This window comes from Stegodyphus dumicola, chromosome 9 (genome assembly GCF_044657685.1).
Source record: "Stegodyphus dumicola isolate Sdum_Otavi_A_Nest chromosome 9, ASM4465768v1".
Taxonomy (NCBI): Eukaryota; Metazoa; Arthropoda; class Arachnida; order Araneae; family Eresidae; genus Stegodyphus; species Stegodyphus dumicola.
Genome location: NC_140776.1, coordinates 2,470,208 through 2,487,161, shown reverse-complemented (window position 1 = coordinate 2,487,161; position 16,954 = coordinate 2,470,208). Strand labels below are relative to the sequence as shown.

The 16,954-nt window shown below is 33.7% G+C and overlaps 1 protein-coding gene across 1 annotated transcript in view; it reads left to right on the top strand.

The window, feature by feature from the left end:
• The window catches only part of LOC118188465 (glutamate receptor ionotropic, NMDA 2B-like), a 755,448-nt gene that overhangs the window by 714,466 nt on the left and 24,028 nt on the right, over positions 1 to 16,954 (top strand). The window contains exon 16 of the mRNA XM_085823172.1: positions 9,916 to 10,136. Within this exon, the coding sequence (XP_085679298.1) occupies positions 9,916 to 10,136 (221 nt within the window). The remainder of the gene's footprint in view (positions 1 to 9,915; positions 10,137 to 16,954) is intronic.

Genomic DNA, 16,954 nt, shown 5'->3' with positions numbered 1-16,954 from the left:
CTACTTAAAAAGTACAGCTATGGAATATATCAATAAACATTTCTGCAAATAGAATCTTGATTAAAAGTGAAGTTTCAAACAATGACTGTTTTCATAGAGTTGTTTTAATCTTGTAATTTATGATTTCATTTTTTGAAAGGTAAAAGTTTATATTATTATTTTCAGCAGTACTAATTTTCATATATGATTACTCATGTATACTTAATTTCTGGTGCGCAGAACAGTTAAATTTTAAATTAAATTTCAAAAATCTTAATTTTGAATTTTATTTTGTGCTTAATTAGATGCACTGCTGTCAAATTAGCGCTGATGTTGGTGTTCTATTAGTGTTGACGTGCTTATCTGTATTTAAATATTTTAGAATACATTAGTATATTTGATTAGTTCACTATATTACATTCACATTTTAGAAATTTCAGTTGTTTTTAGTATTCATTTCTGTTGTATAGTGGTTTCACAAATCGTAATTGATTATATGCTCAACACGGAGACACGTAATATTTAATTCTTTCTAATGTTAATTATACTGACAACATTGATTATTTATTTATATTGTATTTGTACACCGTCCTAAGTTTAATGGAAATAAATATGCTTTTAAACCATTAGAGTAGGTCTTGATAAAATATTAATCAGAAGTAATATGTAAAGTAAAAAAATAATAATGAGTAAATATAATATACAGCTTAAGACATATTTTATCGATTACATGCCTTTATTTTATGTTATGCGAATAAATATCAGTCTTAAACAGGAAAATGTGCTGTATAATTTATATAACTTGTTTCTCAATTCTTCACATTGTAGGGTTTATATTTATTTTAACTAACATTTATTTTAAGTTTAAACTACCTTTCCTGTCAAGCCTTACTTTCCCCTGGAACTGCCAATGCCAGAGTATGTAAATTTTAGTAGAACGCGCAAGGATTCAAATCATCAGCGGAAGTATTCTGAGTTAAATAGAAAGGAAACGAGTTCGAGGTGTGCTGTTCTTACTTCACGAGCGCGGAGGTAGTTAGCCAGAAATTGAAGAACCCCGCGTTTCGGCCTGTGTGCTTGCCTGGAAGTATTGTTAATCGTTCAACGTCATCTTCAAGTTTGCTGAATTAGCAGCGGTATTGTAAAACGCGGTGAGGTTAGTTACTTTTAGAGAGCCTCGTAGTTAGAGTCTTGTCTTTAGTTTCTTTTCAGGTTATTATTTTTATTTTACCGCCGAGTTGGCGTAGTTTGTGAGCGTCAAGAGCACGCACCTGTAATTTATTACGTTGAATAAAAAGGGACTTAAACCCTTAACAAGACTCTGTCTTTTATCCAGTTTCAACAGTCACCTCTTGGTTGCGTGCAAGTTGAAGGCGCGCAACGCTACATTGGCGCCCGAACACTTATCGAACTGAAATGGCCGAAAATTGGATGGAAGCCGCTGGACAACACCAAGAAATGACAAGCCAATTGAAAGGATTTGGATACCTGGTCCAGACTTTGAGAGCGTCAATCAAGCCAAACGTCCATTTCGACGGAAAAAATTCGGTGGCGGTATTTCTAGAAGGTCTAGAAAACCACTTTCAGCTCTACCCTGTTCCTGAAAGACAAAAAGTTGCCCTCGCCACATCCGCACTAAGAGGACAGGCCGCGCTATGGTGGAAAAATATAGGCAAATTTTTATTAGGGGAATTTGGAAGCCAGACATATACAATTCGAAAATTTCAAAAAATCGTTAGTAAAGGCCTTCCCAATAGTGAAAGATCGAGCAAGGCTGGAAGCCGAACTACATAGTTTCTATCAACGGGATATAGAAGAGTTGACGGACTTTATTCTACGAAAAATTAAGCTGACGGATATGCTGTATGGGAAAAAACCCGATGCGGAGATTATTGAAATAATCTTACCAAGATTGATACCCGCTGTTCAAGACTACTTCGAAATTAGAAACCCAAGCACATTGCAGGAGCTCTTCGAATTGGCGGTGAAGTTTCAAAATCGCAGAATAGCGGAAAAAGCGAGAGGGGCAACGTATTCTCAAAGTACCCGAAGGAAATCTTAAAATGAAGAAACCAGAAATGGAAATCGCTCTTATGGGGGAAAGAGCTATCAAGCTAACTCATCGAAACTCGAAGGTCAAGGCCCAAAAAGAAAATTCGAAAATAAACATCCGCGTACCCAGAAGGCACAGATTGAAAGGAAAGCTTTAAACGAGTAGAGGGGCCTGTGAAAGGGAGGGTCCAGACCCCGGAAGTTTTAAAAAAACCCTCAAAAAGACATTTAAATACGGTCATCGTAAAAAACTCACATCTACCAATTATACAAGTCCTGGTTGGCGATGTACCAGTAGAAGCCCTCATCGATACAGGAGTAGAAGGGAATTTTATGAGCGAAAATTTCTTCAAAAAGAATTTTTATAGGGTACGATTATTTAAAACCAAAAATACGGAAATTATAGCGGCGCAAGGAAAAACATGTCACTGCATCGGGAAATTATCATTAAACATATAGGTAAAAGAGGAAAGCCTCAAAGTATTCATTTTTGTAGTGAAGAATCTGCAAAATCCTCTTATTTTAGGTAAGGAGTTTTTAAGGGCCGCGAGGGCCAAATTGAATTTTCAAGACAGTTCCGTGGTGTTGGAGATGGACCAGAGGGTGGTGGAACCTGTGGAGAAACCGCAAGTGGACCTTAGCCATCTGAATGACCATGAAAGGCAAGCAATACAACAAGTGGTGGGTAATTTTTCTAACTTGTTTTCAGAAAAGCCGGGAAATTGTCAAATAGTTACGCATAAGATACAATTAAGTGCCGAAAAACCTTGTAGGACTAAACCTTATCGGTAGGACAAACAAAAAGACTTAATCATCGAAGAACATATTCAGGAGATGTTAAAGAATAAAATAATAACGCCCATAAATAGTGAGTACGCGAGTCCAGTCGTACTATGTAGGAAAAAGAACGAGTTTCCTCCTTCGGATAAAAGGGCTTGGAGGTTTGCTATCGATTACAGAAAACTTAATAGCATTACTAAATTTCCAGTTTACCCTTTGCCGGTTATAGAGGAAATTGTTAGACAGATCAAATCGACAAGATACATGTCTACTTTGGACTTAATGTCTGGCTACTATCAAATAGCTATGAGACCCGAAGACATACATAAAACCGCGTTTATAACAAAATCGGGCACTTATGCATTTTTACGCATGCCCTTTGGGTTGTGTGGGGCCCCATCAACATTCCAGAGAGCTATGGACATTGTTCTAAAGCCTGTCCTAAGAAAATCAACTTTATTTTATCTAGATGATATAATTATAACGAGTAGTACGTTGAAACAAAACATTAATGATCTAGAACAAGTTTTTAAATTATTAAAAGAGGCCGGTCTTACAATTAACGCCTCAAAATGCAAGTTCGCAACTAAAGAACTTAAATATCTCTGTTATAAAATTTCGCAAAAGGATATAGAAACGCAAGATTCAAAAATAAAAGCTATTAAGAATTTCTTCTTTCCTTGGGTTATGTTCTTACTATCGGTCTTTCATAAAAGATTTCGCTAATATTGTTGAACCACTCTTAGTAATCAAAAGAAAGAGAGGTAAATTTACGTGGACAGCGGAAGCAAATACAGCTTTTGAAAGATTAAAAGAAGCGCTCATCAATGCCCCTGTTTTAAAATTCCCGGAGGGGGACGAAAACCTGGAAATTGCAGCAGATGCGTCAGACTATGCGGTGGGTGGGGTTCTTATGCAAAATAGCCATCCTCCGGCATTTTTTAGTAAAACGTTGAATCAGACACAAAGGAATTATACAGCTACAGAAAGAGAAACATTAGCCGTATTAATGGCTGTACACAAATTTCGAGTTTATTTCGGCAAAGCGCCAGTAACAGTCTTTTCGGATCATGCGGCTGTTGGTAGACTTTACTCGGGGAAAAACCTAACGCCCAGGTTAATAAGATGGGCTTTAAAACTCCAAGAATATAATATCAGAATAAAATATAAACCGGGTAAGGAAAACAATGTAGCTGACGCACTTTCTCGTATAAAACTGGACGATGAAGGAACTGAACTTAAATGCGCTGTGTTGACTTCAAAAATTTTAGATTCTAGAGATACAATTATCGCTGAACTGAAAGCTGATCCTGAATTTGGAAGTATCTATGCATATTTGAAAGACCCCGAAACCTTTGAGCACACAGATATCGATGCGATAAGAAGTAGAGCAGAAAACTATGAAATAATAGATAATTTATTATTTTATACGAAAACAACAAACGAAAATCTTGAGTACAAACCAGTCATCCAAGCCTCGCTTCGATTAAGCATTTTGAAGGAATTACACGACGCGAAAACAGCGGGTCATTTAGGGGTCAGAAAGACTTTAAAAAGGGTACGCGAGGCGGTATATTTCTCGCAATTATACAAAATATTAACGGCGTATGTCAGATCCTGCAATCAATGTCAGTTAATAAATGATATTAATTACAGCCCGGCCGGGTACTTAAATAGCATTCGCGCTACATTTCCGAATGAAATTTTAGGCATAGATCTTCTTGGTCCCTTTCCCCAGAGCGAGTTAAATAAAAATCGTTTTCTTTTAGTAATAGTAGATCACTTCTCAAAATGGACAGAAATTGTTCCACTTAAACGCGCGTCAGCCAAAACAGTCGCAGATGCATTCTTACACAGATACATTTTAAAATACGGTGCACCGATAAAAGTCATTAGCGATAACGGAAAACAATTCATTAGTCAAATATTTGAAAACATATGCAATGGACTTGGCATACGCCATATCAAAATGGTTCCGTATAGACCACAGGCAAACATAGCAGAAAGAGTGAATAAAAACATAGTAAAAATAATTCGCAGTTACGTGAGCACACATCACAAGCGCTTGGATGGCTACATAAATGAATTAGCTTATGCTTTGAGAACGGCAAATCACGATACTACGGGAAAAACCCCAGAAGAATTATTTTTAGGCAGAAAGTTAATTACGCCTTTAGATAAATTATTCTTTGTGCAACAAAGAGAGCAAGAGTTTAAACAGAAAGATGTGCAAAAACTGATTGATCAGGCGCTTAAAAGCTCGGATACGGCAAGAAATAAGCAAAAAGCATATTATGATAGAAAACGCCGTGAAGCAGATTTTAAAGTCGGGGATAAAGTATTGAAGCGGAAATTTTCTTTATCAAGTGCCCCAGACAATTTTACGGCAAAGCTAGCTCCAAAATTTGAAGGCCCCTATGTAATTCAGGAAATCAAAGGAGTCTTATTATATCTTAAGAACGAGAGAGGGGAGATTTGTAAAGCAAGTCCCGACCAGGTGAAAAAATACTATAATCCAAATGATTTTGAAATCCTTAAAAGTTTCTTGCAGGACTCAAGTCTAAACAAAGTAGAAGGTCCAGAAATAACAACAACTGGTCCACCACCCAAGAAGCAGAGAACTGAAGAGAGACCTAGCCCTTCTACAACCCAGACGATGGACAGAAATTGTTCCACTTAAACGCGCGTCAGCCAAAACAGTCGCAGATGCATTCTTACACAGATACATTTTAAAATACGGTGCACCGATAAAAGTCATTAGCGATAACGGAAAACAATTCATTAGTCAAATATTTGAAAACATATGCAATGGACTTGGCATACGCCATATCAAAATGGTTCCGTATAGACCACAGGCAAACATAGCAGGTGAAATGGTTCCGACCAGGTGAAAAAATACTATAATCCAAATGATTTTGAAATCCTTAAAAGTTTCTTGCAGGACTCAAGTCTAAACGAAGTAGAAGGTCCAGAAATAACAACAACTGTTCCACCACCCAAGAAGCAGAGAACTGAAGAGAGACCTAGCCCTTCTACAACCCGGACGACGGTACCAAAAAGAAAAAATAAAAACTTTCAAACTCCAGCATTTAAGAAAAACAAGAATACAGATGCACCGCGTAAAGAAACCGTGGTAAAGAGCAAAACACCACCTACAACGGATCGCAGGAGAAATTATACATCAAGGAGAACGCGCCCAGGGCCAGAGAGTCAGGTGCCAGCAAGGCCGCCGTTCCGGAAACTGAAACGGCAACAGGAGGAACAAAAATACCAGGAACAACAGAAGAAATTCAAGAAGGACTCCAGGCCGGAGGACGTCAAGACCAGCCGTCCCATGGAAAAACGGAAACGACAACAGCCCGACAATTACTCCGCCAAGAGGCCAGCATGCAGAGGACGCAAAAGAAAAACTAATGTGGACGACACTCGGAGGTCAGTAAGGAGAAGATTGACGTCCATGAAACTTATAACTTGGGAATAATATTGCCAGAAAAGAATGACGGAGTTTCAAGCATCGAAAACTCAAAGATAAGTTAAAATCTTCTATAATTTTTTTTTTCTCTTTTGTTCCGAAATGTTATGCATAAGTACGAAGTTCTATATTTTGACGAAAGTCAATATGTCTCGGTTGAGACTTAGTTTTGTTTTACTTTATTTAGCTAAGGCGAAAGTATTATTTTCTTTAAGTATAAAAGCTAAGAACAAGCATTTTCTGTTGGTCGAAAGACTAATTCTGTTGTGTTAAAGCCAAAATTTGGCCGAAGATAAAAATAACTTCGTATTCTTGTATTAATAAGAATTTTAGTTTCAGTGCCGCCAGCTTGGCGAAGAATGAGTAAAGTAAAAATTTATTTCTCTTATTCATTTTATGGTAAATTGTAAAAATCATATGTATTAAAATTTTGTAAATGTACGTAAATACTTGAATGTTATGTAAAAGTAGAATTTAGTCTAGAAGCATAAAATTTTAGATGCTGAAAGTAAAATGCTCAAAAGGAATGAATTCAAAATTTAAGTATTAAACTGTAGATAAAGTCATGCTTTAGAGCGAAAGCCTGCATGTTTAAAGATGAATGAGGGGGAAGTTAGAATGAATGTGTTTTGTAGGGTTCTCCACCTACACTTGAAATTTTAAGAATGTTAAAGTAGCTCATTGAGTTGTAGAATGTCGAGTAAGGTGTGTCTATTTGGTCGTTGAATTCTAACAAATCATGGTGGTTAGGGGAAGTGTTGTAGGACTAAAACACTAATATTCCCGTTTGACACCACACATGGTGGAGAGCCAGGGTAAAGTTAAATGAATGCTTGAAAAATTGAATGAATGTGAATTAAGCAATAACTAAGGAAAACGAATCGTTTAAAAACAAAAATTTATTGTGTCAAGAAAGTGTAAATTATAATGTATTTAGAAAGATACTGATACTTATTCCTTCCAGATGCTGGAAGGAAAAGACCAAGATTGATTGATGAAGTCCAGGAAAAGTTGCTGTAAGAAGAGAGAGTTATAAGTATACACAGAAATTTAGTATACAATTTGTTACATAAGATTTTTTTTGTGTAAACGAGGTTCTCGAGAGTTAGTTCAGAATTATAGAAACTTACAACAGGTCGTTTGTAGGACCTGCTTCCAAGTTTTCCAAATTCTGGCAGCGGCAAATGTAGGGTTTATATTTATTTTAACTAACATTTATTTTAAGTTTAAACTACCTTTCCTTTCAAGCCTTACTTTCCCCTGGAACTGCCAATGCCAGAGTATGTAAATTTTAGTAAAACGCGCAAACGCGCAAGGATCCAAATCATCAGCGGAAGTGTTCTGAGTTAAATAGAAAGGAAACGAGTTCGAGGTGTGCTGTTCCTACTTCACGAGCGCGGAGGTAGTTAGCCAGAAATTGAAGAACCCCGCGTTTCGGCCTGTGTGCTTGCCTGGAAGTATTGTTAATCGTTCAACGTGATTTTCAAGTTTGCTGAATTAGCAGCGGTATTGTAAAACGCGGTGAGGTTAGTTACTTTTAGAGAGCCTCGTAGTTAGAGTCTTGTCTTTAGTTTCTTTTCAGGTTATTATTTTTATTTTACCGCCGAGTTGGCGTAGTTTGTGAGCGTCAAGAGCACGCACCTGTAATTTATTACGTTGAATAAAAAGGGACTTAAACCCTTAACAAGACTCTGTCTTTTATCCAGTTTCAACAGTCACCTCTTGGTTGCGTGAAAGTTGGAGGCGCGCAACGCTACATTGGCGCCCGAACACTTATCGAACAACATAAACACTTAGTATTTCCGAAAACCATACATTTTTATTAGAAAGTTGAAAAAGTTTTTTGAATAACTCTTAATAAACGAAAAGCCTTAGTATATGTCTAGAAACTATAATGTGTTTTAAGTATTTCTATTGCAGAAATACTTAACATGCAAAAAAAAAAAAAAAAAAAAAAAGATGTGTAGCGCCACATTTAAAATTTTTAAGTAAATGACAAAAATATTCATGTTTATTTTCTAGCAAATATAACAGTACAACTCGTAAAAGAAGGACGTTATCTGTTTTCGTCTTTATTTCCTACATTTTATTTAATACTCTTATTGTAATCACCGTCATTATCAATGACACTTTGCTACCTAAAGGAGAAATTTTCTATTCCAAATTTATAGGATAAATGTGCTTTTCGATAAAAAATTTTGAAATTCCATTTTTAGCTCCTTCTACATTCGAAGTTTCTTCCAGTTAAAATATTTTGCAGCGAACTGAACAAATGGGTATCAAAGGATGCAATTGTCAGGTGAAATAACACTTCCCATCCCAACTCTCTGGTTTTATTCAGAGTTTTTCTTGCGTTTTCATGGTGTAGAATGCTATCTTTTCTGTTATTAACAGGTGGATGCTTTTCAGTTAAAGCTTGATTTACTATATCTAATTATTTACTGTAATAAATTTTGGAAAAATGGATGCTACAGGTAAAAAATTGTTTAAATTCTTAAATCGTCATATTTGACGATTAAAATTACTTAGATTTGAAGATTAAAATTACTGAGATTACGTAGTGTCCGCAATAACCTATAGATACATAAAATGTGAGAATAGAAATGTGTGATCTGTGAAGGAAATTTAAGATCAAAGTAAACTTTTCCCAAAGAACGATAACTAAAATATACCACAAGAGAATTATTTTTATTTTTCAGCATGATTACTTCAGAATAAGCACTAAGGAATAATAAAGAAGGTATCTGCCAGACAGACAAATGAATCACACAGGTACTTATACAAATTCTCACCCAAAACATGTCACACGTGACTTAACAAACATTAAGAATATAACGGTGAGCTCATTAACAGTCAATCGTCTTCCATCTGTCCAAAATGAAAGTTCTGGAGGAATTGGTTATCAGAGGATCAGGAAATGCTTCTGCCTTATGTCATTATGCAAATCGTAGATTACTAAAAAAAAAGATTAGCTTCGCTTTCTTCTGACAGAGTATGTAGAACCCAAACACGTATCTGTTAACTTTACCAGCCTATGTCATCTGTTCTTCAGTAGTCGACCAACTATGGTGTTAAGCTCATCCACTAACTCTTTGATCATTTGACAAGGATTTGCTTCCAATTCTTTACTTTACTGAATGAGGCGAATCACAAAGATCAAAATTACCCGACTTGAAGCTAGCAAACCACATCTGGCATTTACGGACATCTAATGTGACTAGATAAATATCACAAATGTGTTTTGTAGCTTTCGCTGCATAAGTACATTTACGAAACTCGGAAAATAGGCTATGTAGAGAATATACAGCTCTTCTAGCTTTCGACTTTATATTTCAAATAGTGATGTTATCAAAATGAATTGACGTGTAAAAGAGAAGATAACAAGTCACTTTTTCTAACACAGATATGTTTGCACAGTTTTGGTTTATAGTCAACTGATTAGAATTAAATAAATGTTAATGCGCGCAAATACGTTATAAAGTTCCAGTCCCTCTTATGTTTTAAAAGCTTGCTTCTCCTATATCCTTATTCTCATTAAAACAAGTTAATACGATATTAACTAAAATATAGGGTAATTAAAAGCATATATAATTTATCAATAATTTCCTGATTGTTATTGTAATTTTTTTCAGATCACAAGTTCTCATTATTCCGCACATACTGGCTAGTTTGGGCAATATTGTTTGGAGCCGCAGTCAATGTCGATTGCCCTAGAGGATACACTGCAAGGTTTATGTCCAGCGTGTGGGCCATGTTTGCTGTCGTATTCCTCGCTATATATACTGCCAATTTGGCGGCTTTCATGATTACTCGAGAGGAGTACTATGATTTAACAGGAATAGATGATAAAAGGGTAAGCTTCATTTTATTGTTGTCAAACTGTTAATAGTTGTCAAAAGTCAAAAGTTGGAAACCTGAGCCATGATGAAGTAACGCGTTTTGGTTAAAAACGATGGGGGACACATATTTGAAACTTAAGGAATTAATGAGGATATTAACTTGGAAGATATAGAGAGTTGTACGTATTTGCTGAATTCCAGAACCACGCCAAGGATGGTTAAAATGAAGCACTGACTTTGGTAAAAACAATAGGGTAACACAAATCAAAATTTAATAGGAAGTTAAAGTGAATATTATTGCGATGAAAGCAATTTTCGGGCGATGAAAACAATTTTGGGGAGCAATTTCGAGATTTGCTTACAGTGTTCATATCGGTGGTCAAGTTTTGTTGATGATGTAAATTTTATTAAATTATCAATAATAATAGTTTTGTAGTTCTTACTAAATTTAGTTTAACAAATATGATTTTCGGCAAATAAATCTTGTATTCTAAAGTAATATAAATGTTAAATAGTATAACATTCAAATTTTATTTAATATAATTTATAACTTTGAAGCTTAAAATCATACTGACTGCTATTCCTCATAATACTTTCGTAATTCAGTTTGTTCAACTGCAACAAAAAATTGGCTGTTTAATATAAAGCATTACTATGAAATGAAAATCTAAACATAAATAAAAGTCTAAAAATTTGAACTCATAATAATCAAATGCAATTTTAAATGTAAAATATGAAACTGTTTAGAGATATATAATATATATTACCTAGCACTTCCTGAAACGTACTTTTCATTACCCTGTTTATGAATTCCGTTAAAAATATTTGCAAGCTTCCTTTTTAATTCCAGGCATTTTAATTCCTTTTTCTTTGTCTTCAACGCTATTCATATAATCGACTGACGTGCTTTACAAAGACTGTATGGAAATTTCAACTTCTTTATAAATATTTTGAAAGTAGACTGTTGAAACGTAAAGAATTCCCTGAGTCATTTGCGATAAATGAAAACAATTCAGCGGTGTATAAATTATAAAAAGCCACAGTTCAATAAAAAGAAAATGTCCAATAAAAGATAACAATATGGAAATTATAATTTGAACTTCACTTGAAAAATCTAGTAAGTTTCTTTCAAATGCTTTCAACAGAAAGCTCACTAATGCTATAAATGCTTTGATATGTACAGGAAATCATAAATTCAGGATATGTTCCTATTGTATTTTCACCGAGTATATAAATCGCTTCGATTTAACTAAACCAACGATTTGAAATAGTTTCTAGTTTTAAGAACCCTTGAATTGTGGACGTTAAAGACATAATATAGCCTATATTTCTATCTGATAATCTGAACCCATAGAAAAGAAATGAATTGAACGACAATAGAAATTTTGGAGAGTTTCAAAAAATTACTTTTTTCTTTATTTATATAATCAGTAAAGTAAAAAACATTAGTAAAAGGCTGCCTTAACAAGTTGAAAAATTGATCTATTTTCCATTTTGTATATATTGAAATAAATTGTAATATTTATATATTATTTTTATTTTTATATCTAATACACTACATAATTTAAATGTAAATCTCATGCATGGCGTAGCATTTTTATCTTCGCATGTTATTTTATTTAAATATCACATAAATTAAATAAGAAATATGTGAAAAAATGTTTGCTACATCTCTTACTAACGTATGAGTTTCAACAAACATATTATATACAAATGTGTAAAACAGAATACCAAAAATAGAATTATACATGGCTACATTTCAATTAGAGCCAAGTGAGAAACTGAGCAGCAAAATATCCCAAAAATTAATGAGTAGATTATATGCAACCAACTTAAATTTCAGGAGAACAAATATTTTCATGATTAGAAAAAATGACGCTGTGAAATAATAAGAAGAATGGAATTGCGTTTTGACTTTTAAAAAAAAATATTTGAAATACCCCACGTTCCTTGATTAGGAAGTTCCTTATTTACGATACCTATAACAAAAGCATATATAAAATTAGAACTTTATTAATAACAGTTAAGACCCAAGATATACTTAAGAATTACTTAAACCGACTTTTATATTAAATAATAAATTGAAAATTTAGTAAGTAAATTAATAAAAAAAAAATCATCCACCTCATCTTTTTATTAAAAACGAAGAAGAATGCTTCATTTTCTAAATTTTATATTCAGTGCTTTGTTTCGTTCTATAAATACTAAAACTTATAAATTATTTTGATAGACAAATTTCTTCAACAAAATGTTTTGCTCAAAAAATATGTATATTTGCCGCAAATTGCTAATTGAAGCAATTAGTGAAAATTTCAGTATTTGGAAGAAGTAATTAAGCAGCAAAAGAAACATTTAATATTTCTTTCACCTTTGAATTTTCGCAGTTATGCAGCTATATAATTATGCTAATTTATTTTTAAAAACAAATTCTTTTGCCAATTTCCATCTCGAAAGTTTTTCTTAAGAAAACTTCCGAAGCGGAAAGTACTTTCATTAAGAAAAGTCTTTTTCTTCGTAAAAGATACTTAAGAATTACTTATAATGACTATTGTTTAAGATGTTCCAAAATTAATGAGTAATTTGTACAAAGTATTAAGGTGAGCGCATAATTAAGTAAGCATAGAATCATTCTTGAAAAATTTATTAAATTAAATTTCTTTTTGAGTAACATTCCATTAGATCATTAGCAAAAGTTCCTTTTTTTATAAATTATTTTATAGTCTATTAAACGAGTTGTAGTATATAGAGATATGCAATTAATTAACTTCGGCGAAGCATTTTAGAGCTCTCAACCCTTAGACTTTATCCTATACATTTGGTTAATTTGTATAATGCTAATAATGTGCATGTTTTAAAAGCATAAATACAATTAAATGCTAAATATTATTTTTGCACTTCCATTATATAAATTATGGAAAAGGCGTTGAAGATGTTGTATGCTCAAGCCTAATATTTTTGTTTTCTTTTAATGCATATCTATTTTGAATGATACTGATCACATGCAGGGTATCTCTGAATAGCTATGTTTGAGCATTAAAAAATCAAACTGGGGATTTATCGCATTTTTACGTGAACCAATTGTGTAGTTCTATCATTAAAAGGCAATCCAAATTTGGAAAAATCGGTCAACATTTAAAAAATGAGATTTGGGTCTTTGACTACAATTCCAATTTATTGTAACGGCCTTTCAAAAACTTTTAAAAAAGTACCTTTTAAAAACTAGCGAATTCTGAAAAAGTCTGAATTGTTTATCGATCGAAATTCTTATTTCAGACAATATCAATATTTACACAACAAACAAATTACACATGAGGAATCTGTGCCAAGTCCACAACATTGTAATGACGAATTAATTCCTCTTGGGTGTCTTCGATTCTCTATGCCAAATAATAAACTGTGAGGCCAGAATGTCGCCAAAAATAGCTTTCTTCTTCACGACAATGAGCCTGTCACAAGTCTGCCATCGCATAAATGTGTCTAGTCGAAAACTACATATGCATTTTGTTATGCCCTCTTTATTTTCTAGACTTATCTCTATTCGACAACTTTCTGTTCACATATTTATAGCACAAACTCGGTGTCTTTGTTTCGATTTTATACTTATAGTCTAAAAAATTCAACAGCGAGGATTTCAAACGATATTTTTACATCTTCTCATCAGCATACATTGTTTCGATGTATCTCCTGATAACGAAACAGCGTATAGATCACAGAGAAACTTGCTTCATGATGAAATAATGTTTATTTTTGCAGTAATTCATTCCTTTAACCTAGCATCAGAGTCGTTTCCAAATCGCACTACCGTGTTTTACTATTCTTCAGAATCTTAATGAAAATAATAAAAGAAAGCAATTCACGTGCCGAAAATTTTCCACCTAGAATCACAGAATGTTCTAAATATATTACTCTTACAATGCATGTTGCTTAAGGGAAAATACAAATTATATCAAAATACCAAAGAATACAATCTGTTTTCCTGCAGTGAACATTTATATGGATATATATAACTGAAATCTAATTTGTAATAGTCATCCCTGCTTCGCTAGATCACTAGAAACGTGAATGAGATTTCCTTCTTGTGCCTCCTCAAAATGTTTTTAAAATTTTTCTGATGAAATTAATTGGGGGTAAGAAGGTTAAAGTAATTTCCATTGAAGCATAATCCAAATAGCTGTAAAACGATAAACAATTTGAAAAGTTTTATCCCCCTTTACTATGTCTGTTTATGGAATTAATGAAATATTATTTTTTTCCTCATGACGTAGGAGGTTTTTTATCATTACTATATCTCTGCAAGACTTTTGTAAGATTTATTTCGTGTCATTTCCTATAGTTCTGTGTCAAATAATTTTTCTGTAATTTTCCTCTTCTTTTAACCACACATCTTTAATTCAGGAAAAAATTCCAGGTGATACCAAAAATGGTTTATACTTTAAGTTTACGTCAATATTAAATTTATAGCCAATTACTAGATAAACTGCTAGTCTTTATCTGTGCTACAGTTTACTCTTACAGTGAATTTGTCTTAGTTAACCTTTTTCTTTCCAAATATTAATTATTCCTATAAACTACATAACATTCCTGGGAACTATGTAAAAATGAATTTGTCAGAAATTCGTGAACATACTAAGTGAACATAATAATTTTACTTCAAGAGTCTTTAAGTTACAACACCGAGGTATAGCATAACATTGATTTCAACACTAACCTCATTTAGTACTGCGTCTAATAAAAATGTATGTATAGATAAAATAACGTTTTACAAATTAATGTACTATCCAGAACTGATTATGTACACTAACGTGCTACACGGTATGATTCGCTAAAATTATCATTGTTGCATATTAGGTATTTATTTTTGCTTTTTATTATTAGGCAAATATAAAAGCTTAACACGGCAAATCAATTTTATGCACGTACTTATGGCTAAGATAGCCTTCCTGTTTTAAGAATGCATAATAATTCAGAAGTCATACAACAAAAATCAGCGTTATATTTACAAAATTTTCACAGGATTAGTTTCGATGGTTTTACCGAACCACCATCCTCAGCTGCAAAACCGCAAATGAACAAGATAGGAAATAATGATTAGATAAGATAAGAAAGCCTGGACAAGAATAAGCAAGTGGCGCCATCTGTTGGTGAAACCAGAACTAAAACATAATTTCTTTAAAGGCCGAAGGCAAATTTGGAATGGAATTAGGATCGTTAACTAGAACAGAAAGATTTTTATGAATGTGAAATGCCTCTAGAAAATCCAGTTCTCCGATGGAAGATGTTTTTTGAATAATTTTGGCAGCAGAAAAACTGAAAATGTGATTTTCGGACCAACAATGTTGAGCAACAGAAGACTTCTGTGTTTCCTTTTTTCTAACATATGCCTCATGTTCCTTGACGCGAAATTTTAAGGCTCTCTTAGTTTGGCCAATGTAAATTAAACCACACTGGCAAGGAATCCTATAAATACCCCAGGAATTCTTATCCGGAATGGGGTCCTTGAGTATGGAACTCGAAATTTTATTGATGGGAGAATAAACAACCCGAAAGTTAAATTTCTGCAAAATATGTGCAACTTTATAGCTAACTGATGGAAAGAAGGGAATGACAACAGAATTTTTACAATCTCCTAAAACAAGAGTGTGCCTTTTAGTGTGTTGAGATGAGAATTTTTTAACTGCTTGATTAATAATGTTGGGTGGAAAGCCCCTGTCAATAGCTATTGCTTTTAAATAATTTAGTTCTTCATCAAGGGCTAGTTTGGAGGAGCAAACTTGAAGAGTACGGAAAACATAGGAATAAAATGAAGCTAACTTTTGTTTAGTCGGATGACATGATTTCAAGTGTGGTGGAAGGCAAACCGATGAAGGTTTACGGTAAACCGTAGTACTGAAGTTGGATGTGTTACGTGTGACCAGAATGTCGAGAAACGGAAGAGAATTGCAAGTCTCAAGTTCAAAAGTGAACAGAATAGCAGGATCAATAGAATTCATTGTTGAAAGAACTTTATTTAAATCATCTTTATTACCTTCAAACAGAGCAAAAGTATCGTCTACGTAACGGAACCATGCCGGGAAGTTTAAAGTTTCAAACAATTTTGATTCATAATAATGCATGTAGATATCAGCCAGGATGGGACCGAGGGGGCTTCTCATGGCTAATCCCTCAGTTTGCTTGTAATATTTATTTTGGAAAACAAAATGTGTTTGTTTCAAACAGAGTTGAGTGAGAGAAATTAGCTCATCAATTTCCATGCAAGAGAAATGAAATTCGCGAAGTCTGGTTTCTAGACATCTTAATGCACCCTCCACTGGGACATTGGTGAATAATGATTTTACATCAAAAGAAACCATGAGTAAATTACTAAGAGAAATGTTTTTAACTTTTTTTACAAACTCTATTGAATTTTTTATGGTGTAAATGTTAATGTCTAGAGTTGAAAATCTAGAAACTAAATATTTAGCTAATGGATACGAGGCAGTACCTAAATTTGATACAATAGGGCGGAAAAGAATACCACTTTTAAGAATTTTGGGAAGAGCATATAAACTGGCACAATTCGCAACAGATGGGATAAGTGAATGTTTTAAGTTGCCTGAAATGATTTGCGAAGATTTGATCGCAGTTTTTATTTTTGACAAGTCCGAAGGTGAAGGATCTTTAGGGATCGGATTATATGGTCCTTCGTTTAAGAGTTTAGTGACACCATCGATGTAAGTGTTCCTATCCATGACGACTATCTGGCCACCTTCGTCGGCCTTTGAAATAATAATATCCGGGTTAGAATGAATTTCACGCAATGTAGCTCTTTCTCTCGCAGTTAGATTTGGTTTCA